The sequence below is a fragment of the Motacilla alba genome, chromosome 11 (assembly GCF_015832195.1).
Source record: "Motacilla alba alba isolate MOTALB_02 chromosome 11, Motacilla_alba_V1.0_pri, whole genome shotgun sequence".
In the NCBI taxonomy this organism is placed as follows: domain Eukaryota; kingdom Metazoa; phylum Chordata; class Aves; order Passeriformes; family Motacillidae; genus Motacilla; species Motacilla alba.
Window position 1 is genome coordinate 18,948,326 of NC_052026.1, and position 24,055 is coordinate 18,972,380.

General features: G+C 49.8%; 2 protein-coding genes across 2 annotated transcripts in view; one reads left to right on the plus strand and one right to left on the minus strand.

The window, feature by feature from the left end:
• Positions 1-426: 426 nt before the first annotated feature.
• On the plus strand, positions 427-8,827 carry MAP1LC3B (microtubule associated protein 1 light chain 3 beta). Its single transcript, XM_038147915.1, has 4 exons — positions 427-583; positions 3,062-3,117; positions 5,398-5,504; positions 7,328-8,827. The coding sequence occupies exons 1-4, from the start codon at positions 544-546 to the stop codon at positions 7,500-7,502; spliced, it is 378 nt and encodes a 125-aa protein (XP_038003843.1). The 5' UTR covers positions 427-543; the 3' UTR covers positions 7,503-8,827.
• Positions 8,828-8,965: 138 nt separating this feature from the next.
• ZCCHC14 (zinc finger CCHC-type containing 14) overlaps positions 8,966-24,055 on the minus strand; it is a 49,565-nt gene continuing 34,475 nt past the window's right edge. The window contains exons 4-13 of the mRNA XM_038147914.1: positions 21,611-21,682; positions 21,296-21,405; positions 19,232-19,326; positions 19,089-19,143; positions 18,329-18,602; positions 16,994-17,085; positions 15,905-16,032; positions 15,470-15,610; positions 13,937-15,400; positions 8,966-13,016 (exon numbers count right to left, since the gene is read on the minus strand). Of these exons, the coding sequence (XP_038003842.1) occupies positions 12,961-13,016; positions 13,937-15,400; positions 15,470-15,610; positions 15,905-16,032; positions 16,994-17,085; positions 18,329-18,602; positions 19,089-19,143; positions 19,232-19,326; positions 21,296-21,405; positions 21,611-21,682 (2,487 nt within the window). The 3' untranslated portion in view covers positions 8,966-12,960. The remainder of the gene's footprint in view (positions 13,017-13,936; positions 15,401-15,469; positions 15,611-15,904; positions 16,033-16,993; positions 17,086-18,328; positions 18,603-19,088; positions 19,144-19,231; positions 19,327-21,295; positions 21,406-21,610; positions 21,683-24,055) is intronic.

Here is a 24,055-nt window from a genome sequence, read left to right on the forward strand (position 1 = left end):
GTGTGTCACTGAATGAGGAACACGGCCTGGCACCAAGGCTGCCATAGCTGTGTCACTGAGGAGAACAGGGCCTGGCACTGAGGCGGCCATGGCTGTGTCACTGAACAAGGAGCACTGCCTGGCACAGAGGTGGCCTTGGCGATGTCACTGAGGAGAACAGGGCCTGGCACTGAGGCGGCCATGGCTGTGTGTCACTGAGGAGAACAGGGCCTGGCACTGAGGCGGCCTTGGGATGTCACCGAGGAGAAGACAGCCTGGCACCGAGGCGGCCATGGCCGTGTGTCGCAGAGCGGGAACACCGCCAGGGCACCGTGACATTCCCACAGCAGCAGGGCTGCGTGTGACGGAGCGAGGAGCGCGGCCATGCCGGCGGTGCCCGGTGCCACACTCAAGATGCCGGCGGGCCGAGGCGGAGCCCCGCTGACGCGCTGTCAGCTGACGGCCGAGCGGCCGCGGCGGCGCGGGGGGCGGGCGCCGGCACTCGGAGGTGTCCGCTGCCGCCGCGCAGAGCCGCCGCCGGGCCCGGGCCGAGCGAACGCCGCCATGCCCTCGGAGAAGAGCTTCAAGCAGCGCCGCACCTTCGGTGAGCGCTCCGGGGAGGGACGCGGCGGGGTGCGGCCCGCCGGAGCTGCCGGTGCCGGCGGGCTGCGGGGGGGATCGCCGCGGCGGAGAGGGGGCTGGTGGCGGGGGGAGATCCGCGGGCGGCTCCTGCTGACAGCGGCGCCCCGCGGGCGGAGCGGGCCCGGGGCTGCCCCGGTGTCCCGGCCCGCTCGGGGCTGCGGCGGAGTCGAAGCCCGGCCCGTCCTGCGGGGTTGTTTACCCGGGCGGTTCGGGACGTGGGGGGTTGTGATGTCGCGAGGTGTGCGGTGGCAGCTGAGCTGCGCCCGGCTGAGCAGATCTGTGCTTGGGGTGGGCAGATCTCTTCGTGGCATCATCTGTTATCGGCTGCAAAACTCCCAGGAGCCTGGAAACATCCTCGGCGTGTGTGCCAGGAGCTGGGCCTGCCCTTCCCTCCGGTGTCTGCTCGGTGTCCGGCGGCCTCTGCGCCAGCGGCAGCGGAATTAAAGCTCCCCTGGCAGCCGGTGCCTGGCGCGGGGAGAGGAATTCTCCACCCGGGCACCGCGGCTGGACCGGGGCGTGTGGCTCCTGTCTCTGCTTGGCTGTTGTCGAATAGCAGGGCATGGAAAAGAGCTGTGTAATGATGGCTGGGAAAATGAGATTAGTGCCTTTCGAGAAGGAGCAGCCTCGATAGAGCCGTGGCACGCTGCTGTGTGTGCTCAGGATGGGAGCGGAGCGATCAAAGGGCTCGGGCTGTGCCCGTGTGTGTCAGTGAGGGAGGCTGAAGCGCTGCGAGGGTAACACGAACTGGCAGCGTAACCTATTTCTGCATGAACTATAGAGCGCCGTACGTGAGGTGGAATTGGTGGAAGTAATTGATCCAGATTTTCCTTTCTTCCTGCCTTTGGGTTAAAGTCAAGCTGCTTAAGAGAGCTTTGTGATGTGCCCACCCTTGCCTCTGCTGTTGTGCTGAATGTGAGCTGCTCCCTGCAGTGAAGCGGGGAGGATGTGGGTCTGACAGAAGTCTGTGTTTACACCACCCCTTTTCTCAGAGCCTTCCAAAACTGTTGTTGACCCCATCGCCTGTCAGCAGCCTCTGTTGCAGGTATTAAGTTCAGCTAGGATGGCAGCCAAGCAGTTGCCACTGCAACTACTGTCGTCAGAGAACAGTGTTTATCTGTGGCTGGCTGGGGCCTGAGTTTGAACACACCACGCACAATAATCTCCATGATTTGCCCGGTTTATGTTCCTTCTACTCCAGGGAGTTCTGCTGAATAACGTTGCTGTGAACAAACCTGTTCCAGCTGAAAAGTTAGTGCTTGCCAGGTGGATGGTTGGTCTCACTCTCTTCCACGTATCTTTTGTGTTTTTGGTTAATCTTAAAAAGTATTTTAACGAGGTGGAACTCTCTGCCCTTGAAGCGCTCCTGCTGGGCTGGGGGGTGGCTTTCCGGTTAAGGCTTTGCATGCTCCTTGCCTGAGTTCTGCTTGATTCACCTGCAGCTCCAAACGGTGATTCACAGGAGCTGCATTCCTTGCCGGGCTCCTGAGGAGGATGTGCTCCATGGGCACAAACACGGACTGGCGAGACTGAGGGATGTTATTGCTGAGTGTCCTGCCATTAGCATTCCAACGGGGAGCTGGCCTAAGTGCTTCTCTCCCTAGGCAGGTGTGTGCTCAAGCCGTGATGCAACACTAAATCATCTCTCTCGGAGCTGTTTGGAACCTGAAAACAGCCTGGAAAGCCCCGTCCTGCTGAAGAACAGAGGGTTTAAAATTGAGTTCACTGAATCTGAAAGTAGGCAGGGGACAGACAGACGAGGCGGCCCCTGAAAGCAGCCGGGCTGTTTACTCTGCCTCGTGTACTTTAGCCAGGTTCATGATATCTGTTCTATTAATATTTCTGTCTGAGGAGAGGTGAACTTTATCCTGAAAACTGGCACGGAGAGCGGCAAAATGTGTAGGTCCAGCAGAGCCTCCAGCAGCTCCTGCAACAATGGGTGAGGCCGAGTCAAAATAAAACCTGGAATTTGGTAACAGGAGAGCACACAAGGAAAGCTGATGCTGCCAGGCTTGGGCCAGTCCCGGGGCTCAAATAATTGTTGACCATTTCCTCTTCTGGGACCTGACAGAAATAGCACAGGGTATTTAGTTGTTAATTCGGGTGGTGTAATTTGAGGCCTTAACTGTGTGAGGTTAAATGTGTGCTTCAGTGGGCAGAAAGTGCGGGGGTGTGGGGAGGAAAGGATCTCCTTTAACACTTTCTAGGAGTGCCAGGCAGGTGCACACAGCGCTTGTCACCTTGGGTTAAGGAGCAGGGGATCAGCTGTCACAGGAGAGGTTGTACTGCTGATAGTGCTGGCCCATTTGGAAATTGCTTTGCCTGAATTTCCTCTTCTGGCTTTTCCTGACACATGGTCCCTCTGTTCACTGGTGGAGAAATAAGGAAATAACAGCATTAACTGTGAATGTTTAAACAGATTTTTTTTTTTAATCCCTTGCAGAACAAAGAGTGGAAGATGTACGACTGATTCGGGATCAGCATCCCACTAAAATACCAGTAAGTCCAGTTCTTCTAATTTTTTACTTCAGTTTACAGCCTCGTCGTCTTTTTAGCAGTTAGAAAGCTGTGAAAGAGCTGTCCTGAGGAGACCAAATGAAAACGTGGCTGCTCAGGCTGGCTAAGCCTGGATTTCAGGAGCATTCTCAAGCAGTAATTCTCACGGTTGGTGTGAGAGCAAGGTGCTCACAGGGGCTGGAGGAAGTGGCATTTCCGGAGTTTTGCGCTTGTGTTTTGTAACTTGGAACAAAACCACACCCTAGCTGAGCTCTGAGATCCTCCTGAGCACTCAGCTCCTCTCTCTGTGGTTTTCTTCTCTGAATTAAGAATCTTCAGAGGCTCACCAAGAAGAGTAGACAGGAGCGTAGAGGCAGATATGGATTTGCTCCTCAGCCTGTGCTGAGAAGGACAGAAATGCTTTTCTCCTGGGATGTGCCTGTGCTTAGGTCTCCAGGGATGCTGCTGGGCTGTCCAGCTCACATTGGGTATCACCCCTCACCCTGTCCCTCCTCAGCTGCTCAGCTCCAAATGCTGCCCAAGTTTGTATTTTATTTTACTCGCAACCTCAAAGTTAAAAATGCAGCAATATCCTGCAAGCAAAAGGCGTGGATTGTGTTCTGTCACTGTGGAGTTCTTCAGCAGAGGGGACTGAATGGGACCCTCAGCCTTTGGCTCTGTGATGAGATTTGGTGACCCCAGCGTGTGGAAATTCTGCTGTGAACCAACTGCTGCAAACTGTCCCCTCAGCAAGCTCACTGACAGAAGCTGCTGTAGAAACAGAAACTGAAAGGTTTTCAGCTTTTCTTGGCCTTTAAACTCCTTCCTTCACTTTGGAGCTGCCACTGCTGCTTCCCTGTGCAATTGGGCAAAGGAACAATGAATACTTCCCAGCAGGATTTTCTGACTTTTTTTGGAATGCTTCATTTTCCCAAAAGGTGCTTTCCTTGCAAATCTGTTTCCTGACAAATATTGCTTTTCCCCTCACCTTTCAGAGACCACTTAGCCACAGTCCCCAAGCTCCGTGACCACAGACTGAAAGCCAGGGATTTATGGCAAAACTCTCACTTTAAGTCAGCCGTGGACAGGTTCCAACCAAAAATTCAGAGGTACCTAAGGAACTTGCTGGAGATGTGGTGATGCAAACTCCCAGCTGTCCTTGCTGGGATCCCTGGAGTCATGCTGGGCCAGTCACTGCCTCGTTATTGTCATTAGCAGTTCTGGATGAGATAAGGTGGCAATGTCACACCAGATAATAAATCCCTCCCGTGCTGTCAACATCCTCCATTCTGCTGTTAGAAATATCTACTGCTTAAAAATAGTGGGGCTTTGTTACCCAGAATGAGCCAGCATTTATTTCAACTGACGTAAGGCTCTTTCTCTGGTAGAATTCAATCAACGTCCCTTCACCTGTGCAGCTTTTTAGGATCAACACAGCCAGACCCCGTGAGCATGGAAAGGATCCAAGGGACTGGTGTCACGTAGCTCCTGTTGACTGAAAATCAACAAACCCCACATGGCCCTGGAAACGGGAGCACACGAGTTCTGAGATCACTTCTTAAAAGCAGGAACTACCCTCAGTTGCTGGGCAGGGTGTTCCTTAAATTGGGACATCTGCAGTTTCTCTGTGAATTAAGTGGTTATTACACAGCAGTCCTGGCAGAGTTACTGGTTCGTGAGCGTGCTTGAGGAAATTTTCTCCTTCATTTGGAAATGGGAGGGTTTATACCCTTCCAAAGCAGCTTTTTCTCATGTGTTAGAAGGAACCACGGGAGGTGAATGGAACACCAGAGTCATCTGGAGTGGTGGTTCTTAAAGAGATGGCCTGAAACTGGAGAAATTCCAGAGACAACTGCTCGATCTGGCAGATCAAGAGCAGCACAAACCCCTGGTCAGCCCCTGCAGTGTGTTAGAGGGAAGTGGGCTTGGTCTTTCCTTGGATTTCCTTGTTGCTGGGTTAAATGATTGCAGCAAAGGAACTCTTTTAAAATTGCACAGAAGCTGTGGATGTGTGCTGTAAAATCCCTGCGTGTTACCCCTCTGGGCAGGGGCTCTTGCAAACAACAGGGGAGCACGTGCAGGTAATCAATTCTCATGTAAACATGGAATTGTTTGGGTTGGAAAAGACCCTTTAAGATAATTGAGCCCAACCATGAATTGCTGCTTTTCAGCCTGGAGATGCTGCGTTCACAGATGAAGGGAAATGGAGCTGGGAGGGGGGAGATGAGGCACCAGACACTGCTCCTGCCTTTCACATCTTCTGCTTTTTGTGTTTCTTCTCAGGTGATCATTGAAAGGTACAAGGGGGAGAAGCAGCTTCCAGTTTTGGATAAGACCAAGTTCCTGGTGCCAGATCATGTCAACATGAGCGAGCTAATCAAAATTATCAGGTAGTATTGCTGGGATTCCAGTGTGAACTGGTCAGCCTCGGAGTGTGATGCTCTTTTAATTCCCCCCCTGGTGCACTTGGGAGGTCTAAATGGAAAATCCATCTGATGAGCACTAGGACAAATCCAGGAGAAGGTGCTTTTCCTTTTGCTTTGCTGGAAAAACCCCACTCTGAAGAGAGCTGGGCTGGTAGTCTGCCTCCAGGAGAAATAACATTCCCAGAGCTGTAGGAGGGAGTGTGGGGCTGTGAATCCCTGGCTGCCGTGGGTCCTTCTGCCCAGCGCTTCCTGCTTGGCTATTTTGGGATGCCTCCCCCCCGGGAGTGGCTGCCTCTCCCCACCCACTGGGAAGGGGAGTTTGGGCTCAGAGCCAGAGCTTGGGGATGCTCTTGGCATCCTTTGGGATCTGAAGTTTCCCTCAGTCACAGCACGGAGGCCTGGGAAACACCAGCTCAGGCCAGAGTGTTTCTGCCCTGGCTGCTTGCTCAGCTTACAGGAAAGGCAGAGGGAAACAGCCCCGAGTGGAAGTTGTGTGGTCAGAAATTCTGCCAGAAGTGCATCTCTGCTAGCTCAGCAGCAGTGTTTGATTAGGAAGGGTTCTCCAGAAGCGAGCAGCAAATCAGAGCTTGTTCTGTGCTGGTCACGCTGCAGCAGGAGCTGGTTCGTGGAGGCCACGGGCTGTGGGAGTTCTCAAGGGTGTCCAAACAAAAACTGTCACAGGCAAATCCCAGCTCCTGCAGGAGGAAGAAAGGCAGAGAGGGCTCTGGAGACAGGAACCAGGTTGCTCAAGTCTTCCAGAGTTTCTCAGGAACGTGAAAGCCCCTGGGCAGAGAGGTTAACTGCAGGCTGAAGGATTTTCCCACCTTTTTTCTCTGGCTTTACTGTTAATAAATAACTTGGTACCAGCCAGACTTGGGCCTCAGCCAGCTCCAGTGATGCACAGCAAAGCTCATCCTTCCCAAACCTTGGAGAGCTGCTGCCTTCCCTCAGCCTGCTGTCTCTGGAGTGATTAGGCTGGTTTTGGAAGGGTCCCTGTCCAGGGCTGTGGTTGGGAGCTAAATAAATCCTTGTTTCCAGCTGCTGCTGCCCCTCAGCAGCCAGTGGAAGCAGCAGGAAGCTCTTGGGATCTATTCTTTCCTTGCTTTGGTGGCAGCTCCACGCTCCCGAGCTGCTGTTGCTCGCTTGGTTTATCCAGTGCGAAGAGCTGCTCTCTGCAGGAGGCAGTTTAGCAGGAACACCCATTTCCCCCGAGCTGGAATGATCCAAGGGAAATCCAGGAATCAGCTGTTTGCTGTGCCAGGCAGTTTGTGCAGCCTGTGGCTCCCTGCCCTTCCCACCACGCTTCTCCTGGGAAGGAGGGAGGGAGCGAGATGCTCCAAGGTTAAACCCAGGCTGTTACAGAGCTGCTGACAAAGCGAGTTTCAAAGTTGCCCAGGTTTTGCAGGGAAGCTCTGCCCATCTTTCCCCATCTTCCCAAGGATCTCTGGGTTTTCATTCCAGTCAGCTGCCAGCCGAAGGTCCCTGGTAATGCCAGGGGTGCTTCTTCCCAGTCCCTCCAGTTCAGTGCCCTTCTGGAGTGCAGCTTTTCCCCTGAGTGAGGGCTCTGCCAGTGGATGCACCTGCCTGGATTTAGCAGAGGGATAGGGCTGGGTGGGGACACGCAGGGCAAGCTGCCCATGACAGAGGTTGGAACGAGACGAGTTTTGTTTAAATGCTTCCACCCCAAACCATTCCCTGCTTCTCTGCTATGATCTTGCTGCCACCAGTGCTGAGGACTGTCCGTTGCCATCTGTCCTTTGTCCCCCTTTCCCCTCACCCCTCCCCAGGCGACGCCTGCAGCTGAACTCCAACCAGGCCTTCTTCCTGCTGGTGAACGGGCACAGCATGGTGAGCGTGTCCACGCCCATCTCCGAGGTGTACGAGAGTGAGAAGGATGAGGACGGCTTCCTCTACATGGTCTACGCCTCCCAGGAGACCTTTGGAGCGCCAGCCTCCGCCTAGGACACGCCACTGGCCCTAGCCTAGGATTTGGGTTGACCCTTGGCCATCACCCCCACTCTTCCCCACACACCCCCCAGGGAAAGAACCGGATGTCACCTACGCTCTCAGTCCTTAGCATAGTCTCGCTTTAGCAGGTGTCTCATCTCACCTTGCCTTGTTTGTGACTATTAAACAGTACAGACGAGCACCTCCAGCTTTGAAACCTGCCCTAATAATATTCCACACAGGCACATTTACAGGTCTGGACCTGACGAAAGGAGCCCAGTTGTGCATGTGACACTTGCAGAGAAAGGGACACTCGATTTACTTTTAACAAGCAAACAGGCACCAGGGAGGAACTAAAAAGTGTTTCCTGGAAATTCTCCCTACAATTCCTTAAATTTTTTGTTTTTAAACGGGAAGGTTTCTCATGAGAGCAAATGCATTTTAAAGTTCCAAAGGGGAGCTTTTTCTTCTGCAGCTCCATCAGACTCGTGTCAGCGCTGCAGGGAGTTAAGGCGAGTGCTCGGGGTGAGCTGGGGAAGGACAACTCTTGGTGTCTCCGGTTTTTGGGCACCGCGCGCTCAGGGGCGGTGCCGCTGTCTGGAATACTCATACCAAACACCACAGCTTTATCGTAGTTTTAGGAAGCGTCTAACTGTAAAATGCACACCCGAACAGGTAACACTGAAATAAACTCCAGTCTGTTACGAATTCCCAATCCCTGTGTGTTCATCTGAGCTGGCTTCCAGCGGTCCATAGGATCCTGCCCCTAGCTGGAGGTCGGCCGTTGCCGTGCCCGGCGATCGGGAGGAGCAGCTCAGGGCCGGGAGCGGCTGCCGAGAGTTGACGAACAAATGATTTGAGGCACGGCCGGAGGCTCCCGTGTCCCGGGCAGGGAGCAGGCTGTGCAGAGGGGAGCTCTCCCGCGGGACAAACCTGTGTTTCTCTAGTGCTGTCAGCGAGGCGTGGCGGTGTCCGCGTGTCCCCGGTGTCACCGGCAGCCCGGCTCTGGCGGGGACAGAAGCAATACTACAGCGCCTGGCACTGCGCGGGGTGCACGCGTTGTACCTCCTCCTCCACCTTGTACCTCCTCCACTCTTTGCATGCATCTCCTTTTCCCGGGGCCCCCTGCCCGTTTTTTATTGTCCTTTGTGTTTTTACTCCGACGTGAACTTTTCGATGCGGCTTGTTCTCTGTTTAGTTCTGTTCGTGTAAGAACTCGTTTAACTCATAACTGACAACTGTACTTGTAATTACGACGTGATCGACTGATACTCCTGTACAAATGTTGCTTTTTTAAAATTAATACAGTGCTGATATGGATGGATTACATCCCAACTTAATTCCGGCTCGTGTGGTTATTCCCAGGCATTTTCACAGCAAAATAATTAAAGGAATTAAAAATAATTCCCTGCTACTGCCAAGCTGGAGAAGCCCCCACACAGCTGAATCCCTTTAAAATGAAAGCAAATTCCAAGGGATTCTGTTTAACTCTTTATTTTCCATACATTAAATTTACTCAGATAAAAACATTCTAAAAATGTACAATTTAACTTTTAACAAAGTATAATAAAACATAAAAATCCCAATACCAGAATACTTGACATTTACAATTCAAAATCAAATTAGCTGAATATTAAATATTTACAAAACTATTTAAAATATTTATAAAGTTACATGCAGAATTTGTAATACTAGAAGTGATCGAAGTAAAAGAAATGGCTCAAATGGAGCAGGAATTTCCTTCATTCCTAATGGAAAGTTATGTCCAAGAGAAGCTGTTAATCTGCACTTGAAAACACACAGGATTTGCTTTCTGCTTCAGTACCAACACAGTTCTTGTGTACATCAGGAAAATTTCAGGGAACAAATGGGTAATTCCAAGGGTTTATTACAAGAGCTGCGGGGCCTCAGCCAGCCAAAGTGATTCCTACTCTCACAAACGCTCCATTAGGTGGGTTTTTGTCCAGATTTGCCCATGTTCATCCCATTTACAGGTGTTCCAGACCAGCCTGGATCCAGCACTCCCAGGATCCCTCTGGCACAGCTCTGCTGCCCCGCAGATTTTGGGAGGAGCTTTGCTCTGCCTGGCGCCCCAGCCTGGCTCATCCTGGGATATCTCTGGGATTTGGGGGCATGGCCAAGGCTTGGGGCTGGACTCTTTACTTTGGGAAGTCTGGTGCTTAATTAGCCAAGATTTAATGACTGTGGTATGAAAAGGTTTCACAAAAAGGTGAGTGTGACAGAGCTGGTTTGGATAAAAACCAGTTCTGATAAACTTTAGTAATGGTTCAAATGTGGTTTTCAATTAAAGTCAGGTGGAACCCTCTGATCAGTAACTCGGTTCCCTCTCCTCCCTCTCTGCACTCCCTGTTAGGGTCGAGCCCAGAATATTTATTAATGCTTAATTTGCAGGGTGAGGAGGAGTTCACTGGAAATTCCATCCTATTTCGACTCCTTCCATCATCAAATGGAAAATGCAGCTGGAACTGCCCCACCCCCTGCTCCCTCCCCTGGGAAAGGCTCCTCACTGATTCTCCTGCCCCTGCAGGGAGATCATTGGGGATTCCCTTCCCTCTGACACTGAAAAATCATTCCCATTCCACAGTGAAATCCATCTGGAGAACTAAATTCTTTTTGTACTCGCAGGCTAAATAACATTCTTTGAAATCTCCCATCTTTCAACGTACAAAAATAGGGTTTAAGAACTGGTTTCTTCAGGCAGGGCAGCTGGAACTCTGCTATTCCAACCCAAGCTGCCTTGCTTTTTAGGGGTAAAAAGATGGATTTGTGCCTTTGAAGAAGAGATTAAGGATAATTTTATGGAATTAAGGTGCTCTGTTCGGACTTACCAACTTTGGTTGTTCTGGGTACAGAGTGGAGGGTGTTCACTGGCAGGTCTGAAGCCCCAGCTCACTGGGATTTGGGGAAGGCTCTGAGGTTGCTGCTGGCTCACCAGATTTTCCTCTGGGACACTCGTGTTACCTCCGGGTCCTTCTGGATTGGATCTGACTCCAAACCCAGAGCCAACCGTTCCAAAGGGTCACCCAAACGCAGCCATGAGCCGCTTGAAGAAACATCAGCCACAACTTGACACAGAGGAAACAATCCCAAAGAAAGGAATGAAACAGTCTGCTGGAAACATCAGCCTGAACTCTAGACACAGGAAAGGATCCTAAAGAAAGCTCTGGAGAAAGGAATGAAACAATCTGCTGGACAGACATTCAGTTTTACAGTCCTTTTGATATGATTTTTTTCTGTGAGGAAGATCAGACACAATTGTGCCCAGCCCTGGGCAGTGAAACAAAACACAACTGGTACAGAAATTACTTTTTTTTTTTTTTGCTGCTGCTGTTTTTTGCTGTTTCGAGAGGATTTTTGAACACTCACATGTGTGTTGAAATACAGTTTCTTTAAATACAATTTTAAAATACTGTTTAAAAAAAGTGAAAAAAATAATAACAACAACAATAATAATAATAATAATAATAACACTAAGTTTGGCTTTCAGCACATGTTCCAGGCCACTGGAGAGACCCTCGAAGCTGCAAATAGTAAACATGGAACTGCACGTTTTCCTTGGGCATGATGCAGTGGGACAGACTGTTCCTACCATTGTCTCGAGCTCATTAAGGCAAAGTAAATTGCATTGTCAGTTTTCATCCCTTTAGTGTTGTAGGTCTGAAGGTTGTTCATGGGAACACAGGGAACGTCCTCAAACGCAGGCAGAGCCAAGAGGGAGCGGGAGCTGGGCTGGGGATACACAAATCAGGGGGTTCTTATTGCATAGCAATAAAAGTATCTTTTGTTTGTTTGTTTGTTTTGCAAATTCAGGTTTTGGATCCCTCCCTGGGCCCAGTTTGGTTCTGCCCACCCACATTCCCCAGGCTCTCGTGATGCTCATGGATCCCACGAGGCTGGGACTGCCCTTGGAGAGACAGGGACACAGGGATGGCCCAAAATGTTCCTTTCCTATCAGCAGGGCCCAGGAAGGGCTGAGCTCCCCCCTCAGGCAGCCCCAAACCCTCCTGCTCCCAGAGGACTTCCCAAGCCAATCCTATGGATTCATCCTGGTGTAAGGAATACCTCCGAGTGTAAACAAGGCTTCAGACTTTTAAAGGTGTCTCCCAAATTACAGGATGCAAATTTCTCTCTGTCAGACACTTTTACAGAGGAGGCCTCACCCATTTAATGCCGTCAAATTCCCGGGGGGGAGAGCCATGAGGATTAGGATCTTCTTTCAACCAGACAGGACCAAAGTGTTTCAAATTAGCAGTTCGAGATGGGTTTGGCTTCCTCTCGAGTCCTAATTTAGATTTGTCACCCACAAATGATGGACTAAGTAGTTAACACCAAAGCTACTCATCTACAACCTACTGCAACGAAGGAGGCCGACAAGAAATCCTTCCAAGTCTTGATAATAATGAAGTTTTTACTACCTTTTACATGTTTGACTCCCACCACTCCTGAATCCTGGGGTAGGAGCCAAAGGGTATTTCATATAAAGTAAAGCAAAAGCTTATCAACTCTGCTGCCAGAGTTCTTAGTTTGATTTTTTTTTTTTTTTAGGATGGTTTAAAATTCATTTACAAAAGCAGAATAATAAGGTTTCTGTGAAAGAGACCTATATACAGTAACAGGACGTAAAGGTTTTGTGTATTACAGGAAAATATCCTTGAAGCCTTTATGACTCTGGAGTCTCTGGGACTTGGACCCTTGGAAACTAAGTTTATTCCAGTGCTGGGAAGCCAGCACTAGCTAGTAATAGGTGAGACAATGAAGCACGAGTTTGTTTCCAGAAGGAACCGAAACTGCCGTGTGTGTTCTTTTGGAAGGGAAAAGAGAGACTTTTTAGGATTTTTATTGTGGATTAAAGTCCCGTAAGCCTGCTGGTGCCAATTTGTAAAGGTTGGAACTTCTTTGCCTCTTGCACTGGTCTCAGAGTGACACTGTCTGCTAAAAGTGCAGAAAGCTTGAAGAGTTTTACATTCTTCTGTAGTGCAATCCTTAAAAATCCCAGAGATTAGTGCCTGATCACTTTTGAAAAAAAGTAGACATTTTACCTAACCCAGGGGTGCCAAAGTCCTTCCGGCCACTCCTACCTTCCACCTCAGAACAGAGCTGCCCTGGAGTCAGGCCTTTCACCTTGGAAAAGTCCAATTGTGGCAACGTTCTCCAGCCAAAAAAGTACAGGGGATGTTGTACTTCCAGCAGGAACTGCAGCTGGCCAGCTCCACCATCCATCCATCGGTCCGAGGACACGGAGTCAGGAGTTCCAACAACAAAGCTTGAATTTGGCAATCAAAACTGGGTTGGCTGCACCCCTAAGCTAGATTTTCTACCTAGTCTAATAAAGTAAAGCACCTTTGGATTAAAAAATACATTAAGCTTAACAGCAACTGGACGTCTCAGTTTTGCAGTTCGATCTCCGTCGCTCTCCATGGCTTTACAGCATCGTGGTGCCAGCTGGGGAACCTCAGTCTGTGGAGTCCAGACTTTCCGAGGGAGGGGCGTACTTCAGCCTGAACGTACCTAGGACAGGGACAGGGACACAGGGGTTACACATCTGTCACCTGCCACGACTTCCCAAACCAACCTGCTGCTTCTTACCCGTGGAATGAATCACTGGAGCTCAGGTGCAATTTTAGGGCTGGCACAATTTTGTTTCATGGAATCTCAGGATCCCACAGTGGTTTGGGTGGGAAAGGACCTTAAAGCCCACCCAGTTCCAACCCTGACACCTTCCACTAGCCCAGGCTGCTCCAAGCCCCAGTGTCCAACCTGGCTTTGGACACTTCCAGGGATCCAGGGGCAGCCACAGCTGCTCTGGGCACTTGTGCCAGGGCCTGCCCACCCTGACAGGGAGGGTCTGAACAGCAATTCTTCATTTAGGTTATTGTCTTGGGAGGAAGGGAGGAGGAACAGAGATTTCAGTTTCTAAAATTCCAGGGGAACTTGCAGTAATGGCCAAAGCTGACCCGGCTGACAATGCAGAGGCAGCAACAGCGGTTCTGCTGCAGCCTGTCCACAGCAGCTCCATTCCTTCCTTTAGGTTTCTTTCCCCCCCTAAACAACAGTGCCAACCCCACAGAGCACACCTGAGTCCCCACAGCCTCGTCTGAGTCCTCCTCATGGGGCTGCCTAAAATTTGCCAATAGCTCAGACCATCAACTTTTAATAACAAAACATTTTTACAAGCCAGAGATTCCAAGACACCATCAGACCCCAGGGGCAGGTCTCAAGGCCACACTCTGGATTGGATCCTACTCCAAACCCAGAGCCAACCGTTCCAAAGCGTCACCCAAACGCAGCCATGAGCCACTTGAAGAAACATCAGCCATAACTTGACACAAAGGAAACAATCCCAAAGAAAGGGATGAACCAGCTTGCTGGAAACATCAGCCTGAACTCTAGACACAGGAAAGGACTCCATGTGCCCCCCCAGCCTTTACCTTGCCGATTGAAATCCATGGGCGGCTGTTTGCAGTCCTGAGCTCTGTGCCCGCTGGCCCCGCAGTTGTAACAGGAGAGGTTCCCGTTTTTTTTGTGACTCGACCCGTTGCCGTTGCCCATCATCCCCTGTGCCTGGTACACCCCGGCCGTGCCCGCCATAAAGTTCTGCATGGGGGGCACGGCGAAGGTGGACTGGCCGGCCATGACGGAGTCGGGGGCCAGGCCGCTGTTGTAGGCCGTGTGCACCACGGGGAACGTGGTGCTGCTGTTGTACTGCTGCGTGTTGATGTAGCCGTTGCTGCACAGGGGGTTGAAGGGCAGGAAAGGGAAAGTAAACATGGAAGGTCCTGAAAAGGGGTGCTGGAAATAGTTGGCGTAGCTGACGGTCATGCCGCTGGAGCCGCAGTTGCCGCTGCAGCCGCAGGAGCTGCACACCATGCAGCCGGGGGGCTGCGGCGGCGGCTGCTGGTGGTGGTGGTGATGGTGGTTCTGGTTGGGGACGGGGACGCTCCCGGCCGAGCCGCCGCCGCCGCCGCTACTGCTGCTGCTGCTGCTGCTGTAGAAGTTGTTGTCGGCGCCGGAGGAGAGCGTGGGGCTGGAGCTGGGCGCGGGGCAGCTGGGCAGGTTGGCCATGGTGGTGAAGGACGGGGACGGGTGGCTGCTGGAGGAGGCCGCGTTGCTGTTGGCGCAGAAGCTGCCCTGCATGGGCGCCACGGGCACGCTGCTCATGGCAGAAAAGGCAACTTTGGTGTTGGCTGTGTACAGAGCAGTCCGGGGGTTGATTATTGCGGGGGACACCGTTATTTGCATATTACTGGAGCAGGAAGTCTGTCCGGCCATGGCGGAGTCGGTGGGAAGAGACGACGACACCAGGAGTTTGATGGGCGGACGAGCCACGTGGAAGACTGTGCTGGACGTCACCGTGGCAGCGGTGCTCGTCTCCACTATGAGTCCTGGCTGCTGGGCTGGTTTGATCACTCTGTCCAGAGTGGAAGCGTGGACGACTTTGGTGCGAGGCCCAAAGTTCATGGTGGACGTGGGGGAGCTGCTCTCGGCACCCCCCGACAGCACCTGCAGGGGCTGGTGCGGGGAGGACGCGGACATGACATCCACCACGGCGTTCCCGAAGCCCTTTTCCATCTTTATGCTGCCCCTCGAGCCGGGAGACACTTTATTCCTTTCTTCCAAAGACAAGAGGGAGTGCACAGAGGACGAGAGCAGCTTCATGTCGGCGGAGCCGCGCTCTGGTTTGTGCACGGAGCCCAGCATGCGGATGGGGGCGATGTGTGACGGGCTCGGGGACAGCATCTGCATGGGCAGCGCGTGGTGGCCGGCGGGGCCCGAGCCGGCGTCGTTCTGCACGGGCAGCACCTGGGCCGTGGGCCTGGCAGAGCTCGAGGGGAAATGGTTCAGCAGCATCACCGGCTTCTCCTTGTCCGAGGCGTCCAGGTGGAGCTCCAGGCCTGGGGAGAGAGGAGCGGTGAGGACGGCCCTGGCTGTGGCAGGGGACACGGCCGGGGGGCTCTGCTTACGTCTCTCGTTCTCCTCGGCGCTGTCCGAGCTCTCCTCCCGTGCCTGGATCCCCATGGGGCTGGAGCTGGAGCTGGAGTACTCGGAGGAGCTGCCCTCCCGGGGCAGGGGGTGGGCTGGCTGGTCCACATCCACTCGCAGCTCTGCAGGGACAGGGGACGCGGGGGTGACACCGACAGCACCTCAGCTGAGCACGGCCATGCTCAGCATTTACAGGGATACATCGCAGGTGGAACAGAGCAGCTGCCCATTCCCACCAGAGCCGTGGAAAAATCACTTTTTATTGCCCCCAGTAATCACCAAAATCGGACTTTTTGCCTGCTCCCTGTTAAGCCAATGGCTTTCGGAAGATAAAGCTTGGGGAAGCAGCAGCACAGGAAGGAGGTGACCCTTGTGCAGGCACAGTGGAGCCCAGCAGTGTCCCTTGCTCCCCTTACCTGCAGCGTGGTTGCCCCGGATACTCTGGATAGGCCCCACGTGGGAAGTGGGGGGAACCCTGGCCACCCCACTGCTGGTCACTGAGGAAGGCGTGGAGGGGTTTAGGCACCGTTTCTCTGACTTCTCCCTACAGGGTGATGGAGAGAAGCATGAAGAGACAGAAACTGGCTAAACCACAACCAGCAATAAATCCATTTCTGAATGAACCCAAAGCAGACAAAGCCCACTGAACCATCCACTGCTGCTGTGCCCATTTCAAATGGAAACCCTTGGAATCACAGCAGCGCTGGCCAGAACTGCCAGCAGTTAGGGTTGGACTCTTTGCCATCTGATTACAACACTGTGCTCTTATTTGTCCAGGGTGAAACATCACCAAACCCTGACTAAACTCTAAAACTCTATCACACATTATGTCAGCACATCCCAAACCCAGAGAGAAAACAAACACAGCCCCAAGTCTTCCTTTTCCAAACAAACTCTGGAAAAACTAAGCTTGCTGATAAACGCTGCCAAGGAGCTCTGACAAACGGGCACAGATTTGGATTTCTAATTGCTTTTTAAGGAACAGCAGTAGCTGCAGAATAAACACTTTCCTGTAAGTGGAGAGGCAAAAACCAGGACAATCTGTTGCATCAATGTCCCCAAAGGGCTGTCACAGCTGCCTGGGGTCACCGTGGGACACTGAGGCAGCTCCTGAAGCAGCTGTGCTCCATCCACATGGACTGGAGCCAGAAAATTGTCACTTCCTAGGAAAAAAGGGCCTGAGTTTGGGGGTGCACCCCCTGGGCTTGCAAACCCAACAGCTCCCACCAATGTCAAGCGGATGGGAAGCCCAAAATCTTTGCAATAAATGTGATACGAGTTTATAAAAACCTAACCACAATGTGTATATTTTGTAGGTTTAAAGATCTGGTATCCTTATCACAACCCTGAACAGGCAGCAGTAAAGCAGAAAGTGCTAAATATTGTTTAGTAATGCAGATAATAATCATCCATATCTCCAGGTGGGAATCATGGCAAGTTTGGGCTCTGGGAAGTAAAATTTGCATTTTTTGACCTTAAAAAAAGTTCCCTCAGCCCTCACTTACTTCTCCAGCTCTAGCTGGGTCTTGAGCTTCTTCTTTGCTCCCATGGTGAGGGACTCAAACTTATTCAGATCTTCCTCAGTAAGACTCAGAAACTTGGAAAGAAAAATATGTTTAGTTTTATAACCTGGAATATTCTTATTCCCATTTCCAGTGAAAAGCAATTCCAAAAGCCAACTTTGAAACCATTTTTAAATTCAAAGAAACTCTCTACTCCAGTTTCCAATTACAGTGTAAAAGGAAAGTGTGGGGGACAGGCATGAAAGAAAGAACACCTGCAGATTTAATTTTAATTAGGTGTGTGCCTGTATTAACCAGTCACAATAAAGATGAAATAACTCGTGTACATATTAAAATAGAATTAAATTAAAATAGAATTTGGTGCTATCAGTGAATTTAAGGATCTTAGAAAATCACTCCAGTTTTCCCAGTGTGTCATTTACCACAGAAGTGCAGTAAAAATATACACCAATAGTAAATTTAGTAATAAAATATAGAGATAGATACAGACATTTATATTATAATGTAATTAAAATGAAAGCCAGTGAAGCATGCATAATAATATTTGCTTTTTTAAAATACACTGGAATATAGAGTTTTACTACTTTATTAAAGAAAAAAAAAACAACCAGTATATTTCCCTTCCTATAATGAAGAAAATGAAATCAGAAGCCTCTGGTAAGAGACTGAAATTAAATCCATAAAATATTCCACAAGCAGCACAAAGCTCAGCCCAAGCCCTCCCTCCACTGGAGGGCGTTCCAGGCCAAAAGAGTGAGGACAAGGAATCCCCCACTGGAGCTGGGAAAATGCTCCAAAACCTTGCTGAGATAAAATCCAGCACACACAGGTGTGATCTGGGACTCCTACAATGCAAAAACAAAAGAGATGATTCTTCCACAGGAATTTCTGCAGGAAAAAAACCTCACTCACTCATGTTCATATTCATGCCACGAGTCTCTGAAAATCTAGTTCTTAAAACAAGTTCTTAACCAAATATTTTGGGAGAAAAATCAACTAAGAAGCAGATTTCCACAGAAATCAACATATTTAAGTATCTGAAGCACACAAAAGGATGTCCAGGGAGCCAAGGCAGCATCCCAGCTGGATCTCCAAGCACTCCATGAGGCAGCCTGGGAGAAGCAGCAGCTGTTGGACAGCCCCGGACACAGCAGAGAACAGCAGGAAGGTTTTCATCAATTCATTACTGCTTTCAGAAAGTGAAAACCTCCCCAGCACGTGCCATGAACTCGCGTGATCCTCAGTGCAGATGTCCCCAGCCTGGAGAAGGTGGGGATCATTGAAAAGCCGGCTGCTCCCCTCCGTTTCCTGCCTTACCTTTTCCATGGTGAGCTGTTTGAAGACGGGGTAATACTTGTGCAAGCGCAGCTTCCTGAGCCAGTCCAGGATGCCGTTCTGCTCCTGGGGCTGAGGGGTCTGAGGGCTGGAAGACATCAGCATGGCTGGGGAGGAGCTCTCCAGCTGGGAGCGGTAGCCCAGCGAGGAGCCGGCGCCTCCGGAGTGGGAGCAGTGGGGCAGAGACACGGGGGCAGCAGCCGAGTGCTGGACGTGGTTCTGGGAAGACTGAATTCCAGCCACCCCACATATAGGTCTGCAAAAGAGGAACAGGCTTGGGTTTAGCTGGATGAGCTGTGACACCCAGAGCTCAGCTGCTGTGGCCGCAGAAATCGGGAAAAATTCACAGAAATTCTGGGGAAAACCATCCCGTTGGAGGCAGGGTATGGATGTGTACCTGCCCTGCTCCACAGCTCAGTGAAACAGGGCACTTCTGGCAAAGGGTGGAGCTGATCTTCACCTTAATCAGAATTTTCCTTCACTAATTTCCTTCAATAATCACAGATCTGAAATATTCTGCTGCCCCTCTGTGATTTAAAAAAGCTTTTGACAGAGCAGCCTTTGCATTATTAAAAAGAAGTAAAGATGGCCAAATATAATCCCACGGAAATTTTTAATCTTTCCATATGGAAGTGGCAAAAGAAGCCACAATATTGGCTCCTTGAACAGGATCTAGGTTTTGCTGGAGGACATGAAAATTGCCTCTTAAGAGAATGAGTTGTAAACAAGATAAATATTTCACCTTCCAGATGTTCCCAGCGTAGTTCCTACTTTATACAGGGAGGGGTTGCCAGGATCTGGAAACAAGGAACAGAGTCACAAATGGCATCAGTTTATGAAATGCAGTACAAAAAAAAATATTTTTTAAACTTTATTTCAACTCACTTGAGCTCTGAAGTTGCTGTGAGGGAGATGGAGTGCTGAAGAACTTCCTGACGTGGTCGTTTTTCACCACATGGGAAGGGAACGGGGCCAGGTACCTGCAGCAAACAAAGCCCCTGCTCTGTTAGAGCCTCCCAAATCCATCAGGATTGCACTCTGGACAACACACTTGGAAATCAGATTGGAAATTTAAAAGCTGAAACACACCATGCAATTCTGAATTCTGGAAACTGATGGATATTCTTATTTCCAATACCAAACCCTGTTACCCCCGGGTTGTTTTCACTCTGGTGAGTGTTTCAGCAAAGATCCCTCATTCAGCAACCCCGAACACTTCTAAGGCAGAAAATGTTCAAATGTAAACTTGAAAATTGCCTTTCAAACGCAGGAACCTGAGGACTATAAAATAGAGATGGATCTGTTATTGAACTTCCTCCTCTTGGAGATAAACAGCAGATGCAGAGTCTGGCAGTTTAGGGAAAAACTTCTGTCACGTTTTCCCTGTGCCTCTTTTAAGGGAAAAAAGCCCTTTTAGCAGCATTCCAGTGCCTCCAGAGGGCTGTGGGACAAGGGATGGAGGGACAGGACAAGGAGGGACAGCTTGGAGCTGGAAGAGGATGGATTTAGATGGAATACTGGGGAGAAATCCTTCCCTGGGAGGGTGGGCAGGCCCTGGCACAGGTGCCCAGAGCAGCTGTGGCTGCCCCTGGATCCCTGGCAGTGCCCAAGGCCAGGCTGGAGAGGCACTGGAGCAGCCTGGGACAGTGCAAGGTGTCCCTGCCTTGGCAGGGGTGCAATGGGATGAGCTTTGAGCTCCCTTCAACCCAAACCACTCTGGGATTCCACCAAAAAAAAGCCAATTTCCCAAAGCTTTGCACCTCACACACCCAGAGGTGTTTCCCAGCTGGAAAGCCCAGAGCTCAGTGCTGGATTTCACAGCTGAGCAGCACCTTGGAGCAGCTTCTTCCCTGCTCCAGAGCTGCAGCTGAGCTCTGGCAGGGCACTTGCTGCTCCATTAACCCAGATTTGGAGGAGAGGCTGTTGTTCCCAAGCAGCAGCCACACACATTCCCTGCAGCCTCCCAAGCTCTCCTTGGAGCACTGCAAGGCAATGGCAATGCTGCCTGCCGTGGAAAATAACCCAGGCATGCACCTGCTGGCTGCTGCCTATGGAAAACCAACATCCACCATGGCTCAGGGAAAAAAATGTGGAAAGGAGAAGCTCTAATAAAGTGAATTAGTATTTTAAAGTGTCGTTTAGTTTTATAGCAATAACATATTAGGATCAAAATAATATTAATATTGCAATAATCCCGTTTTATGTAGATAAAGACAGTAGCAGCTGAAAGGAATTTAAGTCACTCCAATTTTCCTAAGAAAATCATGTTTGGAAAGAGAAACCTGATGTGATCTGCCATAGATTATGATATTTAAAATACTGGTTTATATTAAATAATGGCCAGATGATTTGTGATAATTTGAGGAGGTACAAGATAAGGCTTCAAAAAATTTCTTAACTGTTAAAGGCTTATTAAAATATAATCTTTTAGTAATAACTAAATACATAACTAACTTTTAAAAATTGAAGTAAAATAAACACCAGGACAACCTAAAATGACTGAGAAAATAAAAACACTGTGAAAGGGGAAAAAAAATCCCCACAACCCATTCCTCAGTACAGATGGGTGAATATTCAGGCTTCTATTTTTTCCTGAGCTTTGAGAGGTTGTTTTAAACAATTCTGGTTATTTTTGAGTCCAAAACAAACTTTTGCAAAGGCAGTGATCCTCTATTTGTTCTTCACAAGGAATGAGGAAATATCAATTCTCCAGGAAGCTTAAGACAGAATATTATTACCATCTGTATTTCTCAAGAAAGAATTCCTGAAAAATTGTTATGAACTGGAATTAATGGAACATCCAGGAAAAAAGCTTAGGGTCAGGCTCTAATTTCTTTGAAGTAATTTAGAATATGGAGATAATCTTTCTACTTCTTGGTTTGTTTTTTTTTTTCTCTTAGTGAAAGAAACCCAGTGTCAATATAAAAACCCCACAAAGTCCCAGCATACCTCAGGTCTGATTCCAGGTCCATGTGGTTCCGTTCCAGGTAAAATGAATCTGGACCAGCTAAGCAGGGAATGAATTTCTCCAAGTTTTCTTCTGGATACAGCTGAGACAGCTGAAGGGGGAGGATATGACAAATTAAAAGCGAAAAGTTTTGTTATTTCGATGAGATTCAAGCCACTGCCTGTTATAAATCAAATATTTTATGAAATTCAATCTGAATTATCTCGGCACATTTTGAGAAGTATCATTGAACAAAATTAGACAGAGGGACAAAACATTTTTTTTCCTTTTCAAAGTGTTTTTCTTGTTGTCTTTACCTTTGAAATGAATTCAGTCACTTCAGCAGAAGATTTGGTTACCAACGTCACCGAAGAATCAGACCACAGGACCTTGGGGAGGAGCAAGAAGGATTTGCTTTAGTAATGAATTCAATTTGGTTCCTCAAAATTCAATAATTGGTATCAACTGTCCCTCACAGATGTTGTGATGGGTGACATCAAGAAGGAAACACTTTTTTTTGTGCACGAGGACAAAATTGCTGCCCAATTCTTGCTGGTTTTACATTTACCAACTCCTCTGGATGCTTGGAAAAGCCCCTCAGAGTTTACACAGCCCTTACTCACTGCAGACATCCAGAGTTAAGCAAGCAACCACGGAGTAATGGAATTTTTTCTCCTCATTATTGTTAAAGAAAACAGCTGCTTTGTAGGATCTGCTTTCCAACAGGAACGGCTCCCCCCACACAAGGCTGCCTATTGCTAATTAATCAACTCCATATGCCACCAGAAATTGGGAATGGCAGCAAAAAGCAGGCAAAACCTTCCCAGGGAAACCTGCAGCTCCTGCTCCAGACTCCATCTTGTCCATGCTCTAAAAAAAGGGAATATTCACTATTTCTTCCCACACAAACAAGTCATCCTTGGATATTGAAGCATTTATTGCTTGGGAGATGAAGTTGAATCAAGCCAAAAATCAAGATTTCTTGGCTTGAGGAAAATCACCATGAGACAGGCCAGGGGCGAATCCCCATGGATCCAAAATATCTACTGGAGCATCTGGGAGGCAGCTGGATCCATAGGGGAAGGAGCTGGGAGGGAGTCTGGGGATCACAGAGCAGCCTCTCTCACATGACATTCGTTTCAATGACAACTCCAAACATACACAAAGTTTTTCCAGCCATCCAAAAGCTGCCAAAAAGAGTGGGGAGAGGAGAGGATTTCAAAATATATTACATAAGGGAGGAATTTCCTCTCAGCAGAGCTGTTACACACAAAAAAAAAGGGGGGGAAAGAAAAGAAGACAGAAAAACTTAAGCAGTTTTACCAAGTTTGTGGGTTGTTTTTTTTTTTAAGTTTGTGGTAAATAAACTTTTTTTGAATTCACAAGGAATTTCAGAAAGTACAGGAAATATTCTCTTTTTTTCTAGTTCTGTAATAACTCAACAATTGTCATGACTTCTGTCTAAACTTGAATTTTCAATACTTCTAAAACAATAACGTGAACTGTGAATGGGGGGAACAATAGCACTGCAAACACTGAACTGCTCCATCCATTGACCTGCTATTCCCAAGCTCCTGAACAGCACAAAACCATTCCATAATTGGGTTTTTAACCCAGCAAACAGCAATTTATCAACTCAGCTGAAGTCTCTGCTCTTCCTTCAGTTCAAGCTGTTGAGGCGAACACTGGGTACAGTAATTTCTGTTATTTATAGAAAAATTTGTAATAGGAAAAGAAGTTTCACGAGATCTTAATTGGAGTGGAGACAACTGCAGGCTTCATACAGAGCTCGAAAAGCCCTTGGAAAAATCCTGTCTATGATGGATGACATTTGGAACAATTGGGGATTCAGGAAATTTGGGACATTCTCCATGAATCCAGTCCTGCAGAGGTTGCAGAATGCTGCCAAAATCCCAACAGATGCTGAGGGGTTTTAAGGAATAACTTGGTGAAAGTTGTGGATAATTGGGATCCTCCCACCTGGTTCCTTCTGGGTTCTCCTTTTCTCACCCCCCACTTCGTCTCATCAAACAAACCAAAGCTGTTTTCTGGGCTGTGCATCCCAAATTTTGGAATGCACTTCACTCCAGCTGGGAGAAAAGCAGTCTGTCAGCTCCTCAGCAGCACCCATTTCCATCGCTGCCATTGCTCCAGGGGATGAACTCACCCCTGCGCTGGGATGGGAGTGAGCCCTGGCTGCAGCAGGGGGAAGCTGCTGCTGCTGCTGGGCTGGGCTGGGTGCTGAGCCACACTCTGCCCTGGGTGCTGGGTGCTGAGCCACACTCTGCCCTGGGTGCTGGGTGCTGAGCCACACTCTGCCCTGGGTGCTGAGCCACACTCTGCCCTGGGTGCTGGGCCACACTCTGCCCTGGGTGCTGGGTGCTGAGCCACACTCTGCCCTGGGTGCTGAGCCACACTCTGCCCTGGGTGCTGAGCCACACTCTGCCCTGGGTGCTGGGTGCTGGGCCACACTCTGCCCTGGGTGCTGAGCCACACTCTGCCCTGGGTGCTGGGCCACACTCTGCCCTGGGTGCTGAGCCACACTCTGCCCTGGGTGCTGGGTGCTGAGCCACACTCTGCCCTGGGTGCTGAGCCACACTCTGCCCTGGGTGCTGGGTGCTGAGCCACACTCTGGGCTGTGCCCTGGGTGCTGAGCCACACCATTCCTCAGCACTGCTCCCACCCCACCCAGGCCAGGCTGCCTGCAGCTCACACAGCAGCTCCTGCTCTGCCCTTCCTGCTGGATCAACACCCTCTGCTGG

What these genes read in the sequence shown, in the direction of transcription:
- MAP1LC3B (XM_038147915.1), top strand. Translation starts at nt 544, where the DNA reads ATGCCCTCGGAGAAGAGCTTCAAGCAGCGCCGCACCTTCG. An exon ending in AGCATCCCACTAAAATACCA is followed by an intron (nt 3,118 to 5,397) that starts GTAAGTCCAGTT and finishes GTTTCTTCTCAG; the next exon opens with GTGATCATTGAAAGGTACAA. An exon ending in GAGCTAATCAAAATTATCAG is followed by an intron (nt 5,505 to 7,327) that starts GTAGTATTGCTG and finishes ACCCCTCCCCAG; the next exon opens with GCGACGCCTGCAGCTGAACT.